Genomic DNA, 20,387 nt, shown 5'->3' on the forward strand with positions numbered 1-20,387 from the left:
AGTCAAGGGCATCTTCCCCACGCCAAGTTCTGCTTTTGTAGCCGAGGGATGGCTCAGTTGGTAAAGTGCTTGCCTTGAAAGCACGAAGACCCGAGTTTGAGCCCCAGGACCCACATTTAAAAAGCTGGTGACATGGTGCTGGGAACCGCAGTCCTGGGGAGGGAGAGACAGGAGGAGCTCTGCTGTGTGCTGGCCAGCTAGCCTAGCCTACTTGGTGAGCTCCAGGGCAGCGAGAGATCCTGTTTCAAAAACCAAGGAGGATGGCTCCTAAAGAATGATAAATGGAGAGATGGCTCAGAGGTGAAGAGCACGGGCAGCCCTTCCAGACTTCCCGAGTTCAATTCCCAGCAACCACAGGGTGGCTCACAGCCACCTAAAATGAGATCTGGTGCCCTCTTCTGGTGTGCCGGAATGTATGCAGACAGAACACTGTACATGATAAATAAATCTTTTTTTAAAAGGAGAGAGAAAGAATGATATCTGAAGTTGACCTCTGGTCTTCACACACTTCGCACCCTCCCCCAGAATTCGGCCTCAGACGCTCTCAGAGCCAGGCTGCCCTGCAAGTTACAGAGTCCTTGCCGATTCTCTTCCACCTCCGGTGCAACACCATCCACCATCTTGGGCACAGAAAATGTCTGAGAAGCTCTGCCTGGAGTGGGTGCCATTTCGGTGTGTGCGTTTCGTCTGCTTTTGACAGAAAAAGCTGTGCGCGCCTCTGGCTTGGCTGAGAAGGCTGCTCCCCTGCCTTCCAGGGAGCCGGCGCGGGTCTGTGTGCTCTGGTTCCGGGGACGGCCTGCAGGTGGCGCACTTACCTTCCACCACAGAGGTGATGTTCCCCAGGTTCTCGTCGCTCACTGCAGCCAGCTTCTCCATCACGAGGACCTGCCTCGCTAGCTTCTCCAGCAGACTTCGTGCCACAAAGGGGGTTTTGCTGGAGAAGACGATTTGCTGACAAGACAAATAAAAGCCCTTTCAGTGACGTCGAGGGCAGTGACCTTGCCCTCTGCGCCCTTCCCAAAGAGGTTGCCCAGGCTGACCTCTGCAACACTTTTGTCCCAGCTGGACAATGTTCCTCAGTCTCTGCAGTTAATGAAATGATACCTGTTTTTGTCACTTTCAACCCTTTTCACTTATGTACATGTTCTGGAATTTTCTCAGTGGCAGAGTTTCTAATTATTGTGAATTTCCCACTTTCCTTCCTTCCTTGTTTCAGGCAGGATCTACCATGTGTTTCAGACTGGCCTGGAACGATTAGCTCGGGCTGTCCTCAAACTCATAATCCCCAGGCCTTAGCTCCCCAAGTGCTGGGGTTTTTGGTATAAATTCCACGCTCAGCTCTGCCCTTCTATGTAAATCTCAATCTCCTTGACTTTCCAAACTGAAAACTGAGAGCATATTATGTAGTCATTCTCGTAGTCAGACCTTTCCCGTGTAATCCAAGAGCATTGTCTATGTACCTGGCACCTCTCTCAGCTCTGCACATGTGTGAGCTCACACAAGCTCACAGTGACCTAATAAGGAGACTCCTGTTGACATCTCCATTGCCACTCTGAGCTCTACACATGTGTGAGCGCACACAAGCTCACAGTGACCTAATGAGGAGACTCCTATTGACATCTCCATTTTGTTGACAGGAAACTCTGTGACTGAGGCAAACGGAGGTCAAGGAACGGGCCTAAGGCCACATAAGCAGGCATTGGCTTCACTTGTGTGCAGGGTCCCAGGAAAGGAAGGTCTGAGACAGGAAGGACCTCAGTGACTTGCTGCTTGATGGCTCTGCTCCTTCTTTGTCCCTTGGGGACCTGCCCAGGTTACCTGGTCGACAGAGACGGTGGGCATGGCTTATGGGTGAGAATAACACTGCCATGCCATGCTGTCTAGAGCATCTGAACCCTAAAATAAATGGCACTCTCAAACTTCAGGGTCTAGCAATTAGTCACGTGTGGTGGTGCACACCTGTAATCCCAATACCTGGGATGTAGAGGCATGAAGATTAGGTCAAGGCCAGCCTCAGCTACACGGTAAGCTCAAAAGCTGCCTAGGCTACAAAACAAAATGAGACAAAAGTCTAGCGATTACACACTAAAGTCTCCCTTGTGAGCAAGTGCAGGGCACACACCTTGAAGTAAAGTTATAATGGATTCACAGAATGTGAATTTTTAACTCTCCCATCACACACCAAGTGATAAGGAAACTGATTCTGGAATGATAGCACATGGGAAATGGGGTTTCTAATTCTCGTTCCTCAGCCCATGTCTTTTCTTTGTCTTTTGAGATTATAATTCCATTATTTTCCCCTTCCCTTTTCTCTTTCCAAACTCTCAATATACCCCTCCGTTCTCTAGCACAGATCTGCTCCACAAGAGACGTGGACTGTCCCTCATGGCCCTGCCAGAGAGGACAGCGCACTGACTGCTGTTTGCCAGTCAACCTTTGGGAGAAAACATGACCCCTCCGTGGAAGAGAACTCTTTTACGTTTCATAGAGCACTTCACCTCTAAAAAGCAGGCTGGTGGTGTGCCTAGCACATTTATTGGAGTCAGAGAAGGTAATTAGAGACCTGGAAGAATCTTAATCAGGTAAATAGCGGCAGCTGGTGAATAGTGAGTAGTTAGAAGGAAACAAAAAACAAAACAAAACAAAAAAAGATTTATGTGTTTTTTTTTTTTTTTTTTGAGATAGGGTCTGACTCTGTAGTCCAGGCTGTTCTCAAACTTGCAGCAATCCTCCTGTCTCAGGCTCCCAAGTGCTGGGATCGTAGGCCTGAGCACCACATCTGGTTCCATTTACTCACATTTACTCAGCAGGGAAAACGGGGCCTCTGTGAGGCTGTTGTCCATGTTACAGCCAGAGCCTTCTACACTCAACAGATCTTTAAAATGAGTGCAGGTCTGCGCCCATTTCCCCTGGCACATGCAGGCATCACCTCTGTGTTTCAGTTGCCCTACCAGGCGGTTCTTTTCTTGGAGGCAGTATCTTGCTATGTAGCCCAGGCTTGTTTTGAACTCAGATCCTCCTGCATGTATCTCCCCCCAGTGCTGGGATTACAGGCGTGCGCCTCTATGCTCCGATAGTGTCTTTATTCATGGTGGAAAATCATATTCTTCTATATTTCACATAAATGTGTGACCAGCACCGCCCAGCTCCTGGCCTTCCCTCACTCTGCTCCTTGCCACTTGGTTTTGGCTGGCTCAGGGACATGCCACTCTTCCTTCTGCAGCCTGAGCGGCTGATTTCTGTAAAGCTATGATTACAATTGTTTCTGTGTTCTTATCCTGTTCCACACACACCCAAGCAATCTGGGAGAAGATCAAGGCAGTGAGAAGCAAAACAGCCAGGCAAGGAGGAAGTATTTCAATCCAGGCCTCTGGGAAAGTGTCCTGTTCAGGACAGCTGACAGCCTTCCTGATTCAAAAGACCTCAAAGCATTTGCTTTGGGACTGCAACACCTCAGGTGTAAACATTTCAATTTCTGTTGAAATGGAGAATAAGAAGGAAGAAGGCCCTGTGGTGTTCCAGTGTGAGAGCTAAGTGGTGAGGAGATGGCCTGGAGGAATGCTCCTTCCCACTGCTCATAAGAATTACTAGTCTGAGCCAGCCTGCAATCCCAGACTTGGGAGCTGGCGGCAGGACGACCAGGAGTTCAAGACTAGCCTCAGCTATGTAGTGGGTTTGAGGACAGCCTGGCTTGCATGATACCGTTTTAAAGAAAAAGAAACTTTCTCATTTGCTATTTGGGAAAACATGACCTGCTTCTGTAGTACATTGTTCTTAGGGCTATATGTGGTGGGAAGTGAACTCGACATCACATTAGTATCTATTTAATTAACGCTGTTTTCCAACTCCGCCTGTAGATGGCACCTTTGTCTCCCTTTGTCCAGTCCATCTCCTTTACTACCCAGAGGTGAGTTCGATGAGAGCATTGACCATACTCTGCCTGGCACCCACTACAGTCTTCAGATCCAGGTTTAACTTGAAATTGAAAACCCAGGCTTAAGAAAGGGTGAACAAGCATGGTGGTGGTGTACACCTTTAATCCCAGCACTTGGGAGGCAGAGGCAGGTGGATCTCCGTGAGTTCAAGGCCAGCCTGATCTACAGAGCTAAATCTAGGACAGGCAATGCTGTTTGTTACACAGTGAAACCCCGTCTTGGAAAAAAAAAAAAAGGTGGACATGTTTGTCAAGTTTTTGACTTGCTTCAAATCAAAACAGGGACATTCTCTAACCTCTGGACTCACATTTCTTTGGCAAAGCTAAAACACATACCATGTATACCTTCCTGGCATGTCAGCACCCCCATCTCCCACACGCCATGCATCCTACCTGAACGAGCTGGGTGCAGTACTGTAGATGTTTGACAATGGTGAGGTCCAGACTCTCGTTTCCTGTGGTCAATGGGAGCGGGCTCCCTGCCACACTGGTCCCTACGCCTGTGTCTTCAGTCAGAGCTTCGCTAAGGTGGCCCCTGGCTTCCGGATGAACTGACCTGTAACTGTGAAGCAGGAAAGTGAGTGAAACACAAGCTTTTTCTTTCTGTGCACAAACCGCAGGCCAAGTTTACGTGGTCCCCACTGAAATCGTCTGTTCTGGTGGAAGCTCCACCTGAGCCCCTGGCATCCATAGACTCAAAGAGTCTGGGATGATTAGGTGGAAGTCCTACCTCTCTCTCTTCCCAGACCCTGCCCCATTCCAGAAAGCTCCCGATCTGCGGCTCCTCCCCCAGATGCCCGGGACCACGCCTACCGGCTGTTTAAGATCCGGCCCATAGATCTGCCACGTGTGCTCTCATATTCTGCCTCCTGCCTTCCTGAGAGCCACCGGGAGTGCTCTGCTTTGCGTTGCCCTGTTTATTAAATCTGGATTTATTAATTTGGTTTATTGCATCAGCGGTGGAGGAACCCAGCAACCAGGGTTTCAATTCTTATCACTGTCCTTCCCTGGGTTGCTCTCAAAAGCAGAGATACCTTTGAGAACATCTTATTTCAGCCACGTTGCCCATTCGCCAGGCATCCAAAGACCATGCAAACGTAGGCTGCCGCTTGCTTTCTGAGCACAGTGAGCTCTCTGTGAAGCAGTTTCCCCGGGAAGTCTTTGAACCATGCCCTCATCCTGCACACTCCTCACTTGCCCACTCTGCGGACTGGGGATCTGCCAGCTTCTCTGGGATTCAACAGTCCTGTGTCTGTGGTTTCCTGTGAGTGATTCATTAAAGAGTGATCTCGCAGGCCTTGATCTGGCCTCATGCCAACTGCCACTTGAAGACAAGAAGAAAGAAAAGCTGCCATGGGCAGACGCAGTGCTGTGCACAGTCAGACGCTAGAAGGGGAGTCTAGCTATGCAGATCTTGGCTCAGTCCTGTTTCTCAGGCTCTATTTAAAGCCCGCTCACACTATCTGAGGTTATATCATCGTGGAAACACATTAAAAAGTTTGATTTCGTGTATTAAGTAATTTTCTTCCCTCCCTTCTCTTTTTGAGACATGGTCTCACATAGCCCTGACTTGCCATGTAGCTGATGTTGGCCTTGAGTTCCAGTTCCTGATTTCCTGTCTCTACCTCCTAAGTGCTGGGATTACAGGTGGATTTCACTATGGCAGTTTATTCTTTTTCAGTGGACGTACATTTTGTTTTATTTTATGAGTTTTATTTTTATTTCTTTATTTTTGGTTTTTCAAGACAAGGTTTCGTTGTGTAGTCCTGGCTGTCCTGGATCTCATTCTGTAGACCAGGCTAGCCTCAAACTCACCTGCCTCTGCCTCCTGACTACTGGGATTAAAGGCATGCACCACCATGGCTGGCCATATTTTATGGTTTTTAAGTTTACAAATAAGTCTTATATTTATCTGGGTTATTTGATTATTTTATGTTCTGAATATATAGAATTTTCTATTTAAAAATGATTTTTTAGAACATAACCTTCATTGTAAGAATCCTTATAAATCAAAACTGTTAAACACCAAAATTAACCAGACCCAAAGTCTATGAATCTCCATGAACTTCTTTGTTGTACAATATTAAGATTTGTTACATTTGTTTATGCTGTGGAAAATTTGTTTAATGATGCAAAGATGTGTTGCATTCTTTTATGTTGCATTCATTTAACTCTGTGAAGCTGTGTTACTGTGCTCTGGTGTGCACTTGGAGGTCAGAGGACAACTTCGTCCAGCTGCATCTGTCCATCCACATGTGGGAGCCTACTCAGGCTGCTAAGCTCATACAGCAAGAACTTTGCCCACTGAGATATCTTGCTGGTGTCCGCTGAAGTTTTGGTAGGCATCATGGGAGCCCCAGAAAGACCCAGAAACTTTATAGTAGCTAACCATCCTTTTCATAATTGTGTCAAAATTTAGCATTTAAATTATGTATATATTTTGGCCTAATAATACCTTGAAATATTTTTCTGCTTTTTTTGAATTTAATTTCTTTAGATTAGCATATAAAAAATGGGATCACTGTGGCATCTCCATATCTGTGTGTCATTATACTTTGTTTTCATTCATCCCCTTTCCCTGTGCCCCCTCTCTGTCCCCCAATTTTATTTTTCATATGTGCAGGTGGGAGGAGTGATTGTGTCATTTCATACATGGAAGGCTTGAGTAGCAAGGATGCTGATAAGAGTGCCTGGTGAATCCCTAGGTTGGGGGCTGGAGAGAGGGCTCAGTGGTTAAGAGTGCCTGGTGCACACAGGCACACAGTGGCAGAGTTTTTGGCCTTTCACCTCACACTCTGCAGTGTCCACAATGGTAACAAACCACACAGAAAACTTAGGAGCTTTGAATGCTTGCCTCTGTGCACATTTTCCACATAAGAACCATGCTCAGCTTGCTTGCGTACTGGCAGCCAACACATATTTAAAACATGTACACCACTCACACACACACTTGTGTATGTACATGCACATACACTCTCAATGCACACACTACACAGGCCCACACAGTCTATATATACATATACACTTTCATACATATGTGCACATACATGTACATGGATGCACTGTAATGGGTGTGCACACTCTCCTACACACACACACACACACACACACACACACACACACACACACACATATATATACCTCTTCCTATTGCTTCTGATAACATACAGTAAGACCAATTTGATTAGATGGATTTAAAATCAATGTTCTGTAGAATGTATGAAAGAGGTGATATATTTGTTAAAATGCTGCAGTTTAGAGCTTTACCTGATCTTTATATACAACAGCAAAAGCTAGCAGGTGTATAGAAAAGTTTAAGTGAAAAAATATTTTGCAAATTCAGTCAAGGCAAAGAAATTTCAATGTAGCATGAAGAACTATAAATTAAACACCACATTTTCTACATTTTATTTCCTTTTATTCCCAGTTTGCTCAAGGAATAAGTTTTTGTTCTTATCTATCTATAAACTTGGTCTTATTTTGGAAAAGGAAACCTCTCAGCAACAATAGAAACCAAAAATAATAGCACTTCACTGACAGCTCTGTAAGGTTGGGCAGCCAGATTTGCTGTAATTTGGAAACCTTCTTATGTCCTCTGTTGTACCTAAGGTAAAGCCAGAGGAGACCACCCCTTCCTCTGTTACATGGCGGTGGACTCTTTCCTAGCAGGTGACTACTGGCCATTAAGTTTCTCTTGTTTCATTTGAATCACACAGTGGGCCCAGGACCTGGCTCTGAGAACATTGGCTTGGCTGAGGGAGGACACCTGAGGCAGAAGGTGTCACATTTTCTACCTGGAGGGACACAGATCTAACGGAGTGCCAAGCATCCACCTTTGCATTCTAGGGGAACTGAAGCCTGGCTTTGGGAGGTGCACCAGGGATTTCCACCTCATGCGGAGATGGAGCTGAAGGAAAGAGAGAAGGGCCCTGAGAAAACAGCTCAGCAAATCAAAGGCTTTGGAAGGATGAGGCAAAGCAGGATGGTGGGTCCAAGTCTGGTGCCGCCTGGTTTGGCTAATTTAGAATGTCCTACGTGCGGTCATTCTACACGACACTTGCCCTTGTACACATACTCACACAGATGCTTCTCCTTCTAAGGAATAAAAGGGACTTGTGTTCCCTATGCAACCTCCAATCAGTCAGCAATATTTAGAAGGTGGACTTAACAATCAAAAGGAACCGCAGGTCAAGTCATCCCGCAGGTGTGCCCAACCTTTTGACATTTTGGCATAATATTGTCATCTACAAAAGTCCATGCTCAAGAACCATGCAATCTAGATATTAACAAAAGTCACAAAATAATGCCATGCCTTCAGTAAGTTTATGACTTTTGTGTTGGGCTGCACTCCTGCTGTCCTGGGCCACATGTGGCTGCATGTGGCCTGTTAGGTTGGACATGACGGCAAGGATGGTGTCATCCTGGAGCTGTGTACCAGGTTGCCCCTGACAGTAATGGCGGGTGACTGTATCAGCTGTGATGTGAGAAACGTAAGCGCAGGTGGTCTCCATACTCACCCAGTTTTCTCAGTCTCAGTGTCTGAAAACACGCAGTCTGCTCCTCCTCCGACGTGGCAGGCCTCATCCCCGTCCTCTTCCTCTTCATCAAAGTCAGAGGTGTTGAGGAAATCAAAGCTTTCTAACGCACTCTCAACCGTCAGACTGAGGCTGGAGGATCTGCTGCGGCCGCCTGCCGGCTTGCACTGCAAAGGTAGAAGGTACCAAGGAGAACCATCAACACACCAGGGGGACCGGCAGGACTCGGGGCAGCCATGGGAAACGCGACACTTTCTCATAGTTTTCCAAGCCTTTATTTTTGGTTGGCATTTAAAATCTTCATCTTGAGAAAAAGAAATACAACCACAGAGAAAATGGCACAACAGTTGTGATTTGGTCTAAAAGAATCCAGAGAGAAGGACACAGGAAGAATAAGTCAGCCACTGGGGGTCACTGGGTCACTGGGGGTCACTGCGTAATTGGCAGAAGCTAACTATGTTTAAGTTGTATTACTACAATCACAACTTTAAAAAAATGACGACCTGAAAATCTTGGGAAACAGAAGTGATATATTCCTTTGGTGTAGTGTTCATGACCAAATAAAACAGAATGAGCAAGCCGGGCACCATGGCATTTACCTGCAGCCCCAGGCACTCTGGAGGCTGGGCTGAGAGCACCATTTGAGCTCATGCATTCAAGACCAGACTAAATATAGTGAGTCGGTCTCAAAAACACTTTATTTTTAAATCAATCCAGCAGACAAATTTTAAAAGCCACTGAGTCACTGCTGACTGTTAACCAGAACCGGCCTCTGCTGCCGAGTACAGTGTCTGCCACAGAGTGCCATGCCTGGAGCTCTGTGTCTAAAGTATGCTGTAAAGAACTGACAAAACCAATTCCAGAAAAGGAAACTGCTCAAATACACCTGCCCCAGGCTGACTAGGAAGAAAACATGGAAAATTGCCATGTTCCATTCAAAGATGCTTTTTTCTTGAGCACTGAGCACAAAGAGGAACAAATGAGTGACTTGGTCATGATAGGAAAATAGCCCTGGTTTCCTGGACATCTGCCTTGAAAGGAACAAGTCCCATCACCCCTCTGGCCAGGCCCTGGAATTGTGGGGACAAGTTCCTTCTACAGCAGGTTGCAGGATGTAACCCGAAGCACAGCCGTCTGGCAATGCCAGTGGCTAGGCCTGGAGACAGAGAGAAGCATATCCACATATTCAAGAGGACTTGAGGTGGGCTGACCAGGACAAGCCCTGCAAAGAAGATCCACTAAATGTCCTCTGTCCGGCTAGGAGGATCCCCTTGCTGATTCTTAGCACAAGGTAGGAAGGGCCTTTCGGGAATCTGTCCCAGACACTTGGGATGGCACAGAAGCACATGGGAAATGTCTTTCAGTCTTTTAAATCACGGTTGTCTCATTCACCCTCAGTGATCTCCGTCCGGGAAGCAGCATCATTGAGTCTCTGATCCTCAAGATGTTTAGCATCCTAGGAATGTGAAGGAGGAAGAAAAAGAGAGAACTTTGTCCTGCGGAAGCCACTCGCCCCACACCTATGCTCCCAACGAGGCTGTTGATCTCAGGGAGAAAAGCGGAACTGCTGTGGACTTGGCCTGTCTTTTGAGTCTTCTTTCCTAAGCCAGCCATCCGGGTAGCAAGATGATGGCTTCGAACATTGGTCACAGCAAAAAGACAGGTGGATGAGGATTTCACTAGACAGTGTTGGGACAGTACTGGACAAGAGCAGGCTGAGCCAGAAAGGATTCTGAGATCACCAAGGTTTTATAAGATAGACAGATAATGAGCCCAGTGTATCCTGATGAGCTGAGTCTAATCGGTGCCTTAGACAGGCTGTTGGACCCTTACCCTTCTCACTGAAAAATAAACCTCATCACTGTCTTTCTTCAAGGCACCTTCTTTAGTGGGGCCAGCGTGTGCCTCAGCTCTTTGAAATGAGCACCTCTTGTTTACGAGGCAAAGCTGGTCAATCATGCAGATGGGAGACAAGGGGGAGTACCAGCCAGGTGTCCTCCGCGCTTGAGCTCTGAGTGCATATTTTTGAGATGTGTCCTACAGAGAGCAGATTCTACGTGTCCTTCCCTGCTTCTCAGAGGTTCTGTCTATAATGGAACTGTAGTGAAACCAGAGGACCTGGAGTGTCAGAGGCCTAAATTACCATTTGCCCTAGGCACAAATCTTGTCTGGAGCTAGGTGAATATGAGCAAATGGAGAGAAAGACAGTCAGAAAGTCTTAAGACTGTAGCTCCTGATACCATTGCAAAGACCACATGAAACCATCTTAACAGGGGGCAGGGGGCCTCCTATGGGCTGGCTTTCAGCTTGCTGCAGTGAATTCCAAGTTTATTTATTTGAGGAATCCTATGTGACCATATAACCAGAGCAGGGGAACAAAGTTCAACAAGTGGCCATGTAGTCTTGCCTTCCTATGCTGCATTTAGAAAGAATTCTCACCAGTACATCAGGCACAGAGTCATTCTGATGTAGCTGTGATGACATCATCACTAAGATATCCTGTCTGAGGAACAATCACTCCCTCCCTCCCTCCTGCCTTCACACCTTGACCCTGTTGGAGAACCAGGGATGGATGAAAGTGTCTTTGTTGGAATTTGTGGTTCTCTGGCTTCTAGTATATGAACGAAGGTGAACTGTTACTGATTCCTTTGAGATCTCAGCTTGCTGATTTGGGTCAAGTTCAGGTGGGACTACCCTCAGCAAATGGCACTGTGAGAAGAGAGGATGGCCCCACACCTCGGGCCTAACTTCCCCAGCTTCCCTGGCACCCCTGGAAAGACCCTAACTGGTAGCATCTTTGGGACCGTGATGAACAAACACCAGTAGTTCACATTTAGACTTGATGTGCGTGTGGAGGCAGTGGGGGATGTGTGTGTGTACACATGCATGAGGGTGTGCATAGGTGGGTCAGAGGTCAGCCTCTAGCATTGTTTTTGAGTGCTGTCTTGCTTTGAGTCAGGGTCTCTGCCATGGAACTCACTGAGTAGACTAGACTGGCTGGCTGGCAAACTGCAGGGGTCCACCTGCTTCTGGGATTGTTGGGATTTCAAGCCAGGCTCAGCTTTTTCTATGTGGGTTTTGGGGATGGAACTCAGGTCCCCTGCTTTCTTGGCAAACACTTTGCTGTTGGGGGCCAGGCTGATCCAAGGCTTTCTCTGAGGCCCTGATGTATGGAGAAGAAATACAGTTCCCTGTTTAAAATGAGGAATGTGCTCGGCATGGCCATTGATGGCCTGGGACCTAGGCCTTGGGGGAACTGTGACTTCAGATCCTGAGAACCCAACACTTCCCTACTAAAGGGCTATGGTTATCAGTCCCAAGGCTACCGTGTGCTCAGTCTGTGATATACTTGAGATATCCTGTGTGTAATATTGTTGAATAGCTTCCCGCTGACTTCGTCTCACTGTATTACAGTTTTCTGTCCCATTTTTTCACTGAAAATTATATATAAAATGCCGTACTTCTTAATAAAATTGCTTGGCACAAGAACTCGTGACCCCAACTTTTCCTGTCTTCTTTATCTTCTCCTCCCCAGGTCCTTCCTTTCTGGGACCTGTCTCTAAGAATGACTTGTTGGTCTAGGCTACCTGATCTTAGCCATCTCTCTATTCCTAGACCTTCTGTAGAGTTTTTAACCCAATTCCTAATCAATTTAGCTAAGCTGATTTGTTGTCAGGAAAATAAAAACGGATAGGTGTGAATGGAATTGAAAAAAAAAATCACCTCCACTTAGGTAGCAGTTACACATGGGTCCTGTGACAGGACAAGACCTGCTATTGTAAATACAGCACTGGTTTAGGATGCCTTTTCCCAAACGGAATCAGACTTTCCAGGAAGGCACTTACTTTGAGGACATCATCCAAGTGCGTGACTTCTTGGTTCAGATCCCGGAACTCTTTGTACTGCTCCTTGTGTGGGTCTAATGCCAGGAAGAGTCCATGGAAGGCATCTTCCAGGCTGCCATCGAGAAAGGACCGGCCAGCCTCAGACTCGCTACCGACAGAGCCTTCAAAGACAAGCTTCTCCGTGGCGATGGGCCCCTCGGCTGAGGTGAGCCTCTTCACTAGTTGCTTTGTGATGTTTCCTTCAAAAGTGTCCAGCTCCACAGGCTTGAGCTCAGAGGCCTCATCTGATTCCTGCAGGAGAGCCTCGGCAACACTATTCTCCAGGAACAGGCTCTCTGCCCGGGACCCTGCAGCCACACTGGACTTCCTGAGCTCTACCATATCACTCTTGGCATGGGACTTCGGCTCCTGGTCCTCCCCCAGGGAATTCCTGGAAGATGCTGAGCTGCTATCCTCGGTACCCTCATTCTGTGAGGACAGGCTGCCACGGGTGAGCTCAGCAGGGGTGATGGTGATCTCTGGATGGGCTGAGTGTGAGCTGGAGGGTGAGGTGGCTGAGCTGGAGGTGAAGACACAGTCTCCGTCCTGCAGGTCACTGAAGCTGAGGGACAGTGGCCTTTTCCCCTCTGCTGCCTTTCCACTTTCGAAGATGTCATCTGGTAGATTCGACTGTGGAGAAAGATACGACATGATACATTTGGCACGATTCATCTCCAGACAAGAGAGGACGCAATTAAGACGAAAACTCTGTAACGTTAACCACTTATTTGATATGTGTGTGTATGCAGGCAAAGGAAAACACACCATTAAAAACTGCTTCCATTGCTGGATCTAGGTGAAAGTTCATGGTGCTGTTCTTAGGTTTGACATTTTTCACATGCACTTTGAGGGTGAGTGGGGATGTTGCTTGTTTTTATAAATTCCAGGATCTCACAGTGCTTGGCAGCCATCATTATGAAAAGCACTACCCATGTTTTTATTTATTATTTTTGGTGTGAAGGCAGTGTATGTGTGGGTGTGGATGTGGGTGTGTGTCTTAAAAGACTTTGCACTCCCATGTTCTTTTACTCCAGAGATATTTGTTCGGCTTCAGTTCTCAACAATTGTGTTTTGAAAAATATCTACCGATAAATTCCAAACTTTGGAAATACATTTGTTTGGCTTCTGTAGAAACAAAAGAGACTACTGGGTGGGGCATCTGTCTCTCAGAAGGCAAACCCCGGGGCTCATGGAGTCTCTGGGAACAGTTCTCTGTCAAGCATGCTCTGCGTCAGGCTTTAGGAAGCTCTGAAGAGAGGTCAGAGATAACCAGCCAATGGAGCTGGGGCTGCGGCTCCCTGGGTAGAAGGTCGGCCCAGCGTGTGTGAGGCCCTGGGTTTGGTCCTCACACAGGAAGAGATTTCCAGAGAAGACACCTGGCTTCTGCCAGCAAAGCAAGTTCAAAGTCAGCACTGTCTTCCCTCAGGCTGGTGTGCCCAGACTTCTGACATCACGATATGACGTTGTCTTTTACAAAATTAACAAAATTCGTGCCAAGAATGCCACAGCGGAGTGTTAAAAATTACAAAAAAGAAAAGTCTCATAGCATCTTAACTAAGTTTATAATTTTGTGTTGGGCTGTGTTCATAGGCAGGTTGCCTGCAGAAAAGGCTCACTAGGTATTTGAGATCAGCTTCTTAGAAATGGGTTTCTTTTCTTACATTCCAGGTTGGATTTTTAAAATTGATTTTATTGTATTTTGTGTGTGCGTATGTATATGTGAGCATGAGCATGCGTGTGGAGGTCAGGTACTGGTCCTCATCTTCTGCTTTGTTTGAGACAGGGTCTCCAGCTCACCACTGAGTGTGGCGGGGTAGCCGGCCTGTGAGCTCCTCCTGGTTGCCCTGCTGTCACCTCCCATCTCACTGTAGAAGCACTGGGATGACAGACGTCTGTGCCACCATACCCCGCTCTCTGTGAGTTCTGGATATCCAAACCCAGGTCCTCATGCCTTCATGGCAAAGTGCTTTATCCACTGAATCATCACCCTGGCTCCCAAATTAGATTGAAAAGTTGTTTATTCATAATTGGCATGAGTGTGTGTGTCAAGGCACACGCGTGGAGGTTAAGGGACAACCTCGTGGAGTTGGTTCTCTCGTCACCAGCGACTGACCTCGTCAGGCTTGTGTGGAGAAGCACTTTTAACCACTGAGCACCTCACTGGTCCTTCAGATTGGGCTTTTAAAGAACAGCTATTCCTCTCTGTATCCACCGACTCTAAACCTGCAGAGTCAAGCAACCGCAGATGGGACATATCTGGAACATGTACAAACCTTTCCTTGCCATTACTCACTACAGTCGAGTAACTATTTCCCCATCAGTTACACTGTATTCGGAGTCACATGTTAGCTCATGAGGAGATGATTTGAAGTACAAGGGGGTGCACGGGGGTCTGTCTGATCGCTATGCCACTTGATGTAAGGGGCTTGAGCCTCTCTGGATTTGGGTATCTGATGGGGTCCTAGTATCAGTTCCCTGTAGAAACTAAGGATAGCTACATGGAGTAAGTGTTAAGCTAATGTCTATTTTAATTATGTATAAAATCAAGAATTTTCACAGTCATGCTTGGAATGATCCCAGTGGTCAGTGACATCATCGAGCTAACTCAAGCAGGAGAGAGGCTGTCCTCCTCGGACCCCTCAGAGGCTCCTGTGCACTTCTCCCCCCTCGCTAATCTCAGGTGCTCCCTCTGCATTCACAGTCTGCTACACCTTTATACCTCTAGTAAAGGTAAAAGGGAAGCCTGGGGAACAGAAGGGTGAAGGATCCAAGTCCTAACTGCTGGGCCTTCTCCAAAATCCCCTAAGGCTCTTCACTCAAGGCTCGTGTTCTTCAAGAAGGCCTGTACAGCCTCTCCTGAACTTCTGTGTACACACCCCTGGGCTGCATCCGCTGGCTAGAGCACAGGGCTGAGTAGCTGTGGGCAATTTGGACTTATTAAGTGTCAAATACTGAGTTGTCCTAAGTTCAGGTGCTCTGCTCATAGGGACTTATGGTTTATGAAGGACATGCACCTACCAACAGGCACCACACAGGAAGGAAATCAAAAGTGGAGTACTGTGGCCTCAGGGCTCTAGAAGTGGCAGGAGGATTTGCACACAGCCAAACTCTCCATATCTACCGTCTACTTAAGGACCTTGCAAACTACCCACACTGCTCTGAAGGAAATACACTAGCCTGTATAACTGCAAAACCATTCCCCTTGCTTCCCAAGACTGCTCCCCGCCCCCCAAACAGTTTGGCTCTCCTGCACTAATCACAGTTCTTGAGGCACGCAGTTATAACCCTTCTTGAAGCTTAAACTACAAACAGCTACCATCTCCTTACACCTTGCACACTGGTCTCCAGGGATCATAGTCCTCATAGACAGGGACATAGAATTCCTTCTTAGCTCTTGACTAGATTGATCTTACCTTGGTTGACAAAAGATGCATTGGGAAGTATGTCATGAGATCAAGGTCCTAGCCGGGGGGAAAAGATGGTTCTAGAACCCAGCCATGGAGACTGGTGAGGCAGAGGACAGGAGAAAGAGACAGATATGAGTTCTGGAGAGAATGTGGGACACTTGAAGAACTATGGAACATCCAGAAGGGGCAGAGTGGAGAGGGAGAAATGGTCCAGACAGTGTGGTGGGCTGTGAAGAGTTGCAAATGGTTGTCCCGAGGACCTCTGTATTTTCCCAAATGCTATAGGAAGTGATCCAGTGTTTCTAATCTTGCTTAAATTATGCTGTTCACCTTCTACCAACTCTCCCACAATGGCTGATCTTCATTGTCAACTTGAGCAAATTAGAATCACTGTGGAAACATACCTTTGGGTATGACTATGGGAGTGTTTCTAGAAAGGTTTAATTGAGTCGGGAAGACTGCTCCCCCCCTCCCCGAATGTGGGCGGCAGCATTCCATGGGACAGGGTTTCAGACTGAATAAAAGGAGACAGTGAGTTGAGCACCAATGTTCATCTCTTTCTTGATGGCTAACAAAATTTGGTCAGCTAGATCATATGCCTGCCACCGTACCTTCTCCACCATGTGCCCCTTAAACTGTGGGTCCAAATAAACTCTTCCTGCCTTAAGCTGCTTCTCATTAGGTATTTTGTCATGAATGGTTAGGTAACTTCAACATTCCTGTAGCCCTCCAAGGCATATCACATAGCCATGAATATGTACAAGTGTATCAGCCTAGTGGCTTTTGGTATTACTTTTTTACATTTGCCATATGGTCTTCCTATTTTCCTCTGAAACTCTATGAGCATTTATGTTGTTCTTAATTTTCATCTTTCAATGAAAGAGATATAATTATTGCTGTTATTATTATTAGCCAGAAGTCCTTTAATCTCCTTTCAGGATAATTAAAGGTGACATTTATTCTTCAGACAAAGAGCAAAACATTTCTCATATGTATGTGTACCTGTCCATGTATTCTCTTAAAAAATAATATGTAATTCATGAAAATAGGTTACCTATTATGTTTCTATGAATTCCAGGGTTTCTTTTACTAGGATAGAATGAACAAATACTGCAACAACTGAAGACAGATAGCTAAACAGAAGTAGCTATGACGAAGTTGGCTTAAACCCTCCTGAGTCCTTGAGTGCCGGCTTTTGGAAGTCTGAATCTTGTGGTAAACCAGTTACCTCTGGAAATAACGATTTGTCCCTGCCCTCATAGGAACTCAGCCCCTGGTGCTCAACTTCTAACCCCCTTGCTTCTGCTTTCTGACTGATGGGGTTATAGGTGTACCACCTCATCTGGTCATGTGGTACTGAGTTTAGACTCCAGGACTCAAGCACTCTACCAACTGGGCTACATCCCCAGCCCAATACTACCGTTGGTTTGTAAAAGTGAAAGTCTTGTTACCACGGAGAAAAATCACAGCATAAAACCAGGAATTGTTGGAAAAGAAGGGCGACAAAGTTGCATGCATGACCATGCTTCCCACCCCAAGGACAGGACAGTTACCGTCACCCAGCAAGCAAGACAGATAGGACACAAGAGTCATGCTGGGCTGCATGCACAGGCTCTCTGAAGTCAAGCACAGCACTCCAGGCAGCCCGCACTCACATAGAATTCTAGCAGGGCCTTGGGGTTCAGGCTGAGGGAAGGCAGGTCACCGACAGAGTGGTTGTGGTGCAGCGTGGCAAAGAAAGTGTCCCGCAAGGCACTCAAGACAGACAGCCGCAACCATCTCTTCAGAAATCAGGGCGAGATGGGGAAGTTAGGGGGAAGCAGCAGGTTAACGGTCTCCCTCAGTAGTTAGCAGAAGTTAGTCATCAATGAAGTCAAGCAGGTGTCCTTCATATACACTTGAAAAGATTAACGTCCAAGAATGCCTGGAAAACCTACATGCCATTTCCCAGCCAAAGGTGAAGTAGAGTGAGGGAGAGACAGGCAGAGGAAGCCAGCCCTGGACTCAGAGGGCCAGTGTGTCTCAGCACATGGCATCCTCAGTCACCACACAACTTGGGTGACTCTAGGAATCACTTCTTCTCATGTGTTTATGTGTGGTACGCATGCGGGTATAGCTGTATGTGCGTGTTTATATGCATGGGCGAGGAGGCCCAAGGTTGATATCAGGAATCTTCCTTGATCACTTTCTCACCTTATTCCCCAAGCAAGGCAAGTTCTCTCCATCAAACCCAGAGCTCTAGGATATGGCTAGCCTCACCAGCCAGCCTGCTCTGGACATCCCATCTCAGCTTTTTCCAGGCGGGAATCACAGGTGGGCCGTCACGCCCACCCAGCATTTATGAATGTTTTGGCCATCCAAACTCTGGTCCTCACGCTAGCAGATAAAACAATTGAACTCTAAGCCACCTCCCCTGTTCTTGAAAAGCTCTGCTGTGAGTGTGAAACATTTCAAATTCTACCACAACTCCCCAGCCTTATCATTTCTATGCCAGAAGTCACACTGAACTTACGAAGAAGGAGTGGTCTTTGAAGGTAGGTGTTTCTGGGGTGCCTTGGCTGTACATGGACATCCTCCGCTGGAGAGCGGCTGTCTTGTTCCCGGGGCCCGACGATGGGGTTGTGTCCTCCACATCAAAGGGGCTGTAAAACAGTAGATTCTTAGGTCAGCAGAGCTGTTACAATCGCCTATCATCACGGCATGTGGAAGATGGCTTCTCATTGTGACAACGTCAGCTCAGACCGGTGGGGACGGGGCTGGTTTGGATCAAGCTAGGTTGTCAGGAAATAGAAAGAGAAAACGCAGTTGGGGTGTGGCCACGGCTCCATGCTGATCCTGTGGTTCACACACCAGCCCCGAGCTTTAGCCGTCAGCATCTGCTTTTCTACGAGGCTTTTCTACGAGGAACTTACTACCAGGTGATTTCCAGGTTCAGCTTGATGGTGCCGAGGTCATTGATGTCAACAGCCACCACCTGGGGGCGGGCTGCAAACAGTTCTTTGGTCTCACAGGTCACACTGCCCACCAGGATGTGAGTTGCCAGTCCTTTGAGTTCTGTGACCTGGTAGAGAGGGAGGCAGGAGACAAGGAGGAATAGTCTATTATTTTCCTTTTCCGTAGTCAATTGACTGCTTATTTCAGAAATACATCTGACAAGGTATTTTAAAAAGTATTACTCTGTTCCAGTTACTTTGTCTCCTGTCTTGGAGAGCAGTTCAAGTAGAAGAGGCTTTGCACAGACTGTGTATGTGTATGGGATGGAGGGTCCCCACCCGGGGATCACTGGGCCACCACACCAGGAAGGACAACAACAATGCCACTGTACCTTGATGGAAATGAGCCCAACTATGAGGGGCAAGAAGACCGTTTCTTCTCCATCCCAGCTCTGTTTACCGTTCACTTCTATTTTGCCCTTCAGTTTCCACCTCTGCCGGCCATACTTCATGAAAATCTGGGGTGAAGACATTAGGCAGCCTCATGCTCCACCAGACTCCACTCTCTCTCCCAGTCGCCAAGATCCAAGGGCCAGGAAATAGGCACCCGCCCTTCATTCCTCTTCCCACCCCCTAGGCTGGGTTCTCAGTGGAGCCCAGGAGGAGTGTGGAGGAGGTTTAATTTAATTGATTTGTTTATTTACTTGAAACAGGGTCTCACTATGTAACTCTGGTTAGCCTGGAACTCACTAAGTAGATCAGGCTGGCCTGCAAACTCACAGAACTCCACCTGCCTCCGACTCTTGGGCTTTATTGTTATAGGCATATTGTCGGCACATCTGGCCTAGTCAAGGGGTGAATTCTGCTTCTCTAGCTGAGGGTATGGAGGTTTCTTTAGTAAGAGATCATAGCAGTGGCTGGAGACTCGGCTCTGTGGCTAAGAGCACTCGCTGCTCTTGCAGAGGGCTGAGGTTTGGTTCCCAGCACACACGTTATGGTTTATAACTACCTTTATTCCAGTTCCAAAGGATCCAAAACCCTCTTCTGGCCTCTGCAGGCACCAGGCACCCACATGGTGTACAGACATACATGCAAGCAAGCACTCATACATATAAAATAAAAATAAATCTACACAGGTATTTTAAAAAGCGCTCATAACTGGGCGTTGGTGGTTCATGCCTTTGTTCCCAGCACTTGGGAGGCAGACACAGGTGGATCTCTGAGTTCAAGGCCAGCCTGGTCTACAGATTGAGTTCCAGGACAGCTAGGATTACATAGAGAAACCTTGTTTTGAAAAACAAAACAAAATAAAATAAAATAAAATAAAATAAAATAAATAAAAAGAGGTCATAGCCCTGTGTCAGTCTGCCCAGGCATGTGCAACTTGTCTTTGTCCATCCTGCATCATGACATCAGCCCTAAGAACTTGCTCTCCGCTGACACCAGCTCCTTTAGAAAGATAAGAACCATCTCCACTTCCATATGCAGCCAGCAAGGAGAAACAAAAACTTCTTCCTCTGATGACCTTCCATTCTCTGGCGGAGGAGGGCAGCTGGCGTGAAAGGACCTTAGGGCCTCTGCCAGGAGATGATCAAAGTATTGTGCATGTGCTCTTTTGAAGAAGGAAAAGACAAAGGCCTTTTCACTTCATGAAGGTTTGGGTTGTTTTGGTTTTGAGACATAGTCTTCTGTGT

The 20,387-nt window shown here is 47.0% G+C and overlaps 1 protein-coding gene across 2 annotated transcripts in view; it reads right to left on the reverse strand.

The window, feature by feature from the left end:
* Ripor2 (RHO family interacting cell polarization regulator 2) overlaps window positions 1-20,387 on the reverse strand; it is a 61,037-nt gene that overhangs the window by 20,733 nt on the left and 19,917 nt on the right. The window contains exons 9-15 of one of the 2 annotated variants that reach the window (XM_059263254.1): window positions 19,086-19,211; window positions 18,673-18,821; window positions 18,273-18,402; window positions 12,315-12,983; window positions 8,452-8,636; window positions 4,328-4,496; window positions 816-951 (exon numbers count right to left, since the gene is read on the reverse strand). In XM_059263254.1, the coding sequence (XP_059119237.1) occupies window positions 816-951; window positions 4,328-4,496; window positions 8,452-8,636; window positions 12,315-12,983; window positions 18,273-18,402; window positions 18,673-18,821; window positions 19,086-19,211 (1,564 nt within the window). Of the gene's footprint in view, window positions 1-815; window positions 952-4,327; window positions 4,497-8,451; window positions 8,637-8,742; window positions 9,926-12,314; window positions 12,984-18,272; window positions 18,403-18,672; window positions 18,822-19,085; window positions 19,212-20,387 lie in introns of those variants that run through there. The other variant, XM_059263255.1, reaches the window with a different exon arrangement.

The sequence above is a fragment of the Peromyscus eremicus genome, chromosome 5 (assembly GCF_949786415.1).
Source record: "Peromyscus eremicus chromosome 5, PerEre_H2_v1, whole genome shotgun sequence".
In the NCBI taxonomy this organism is placed as follows: Eukaryota; Metazoa; Chordata; class Mammalia; order Rodentia; family Cricetidae; genus Peromyscus; species Peromyscus eremicus.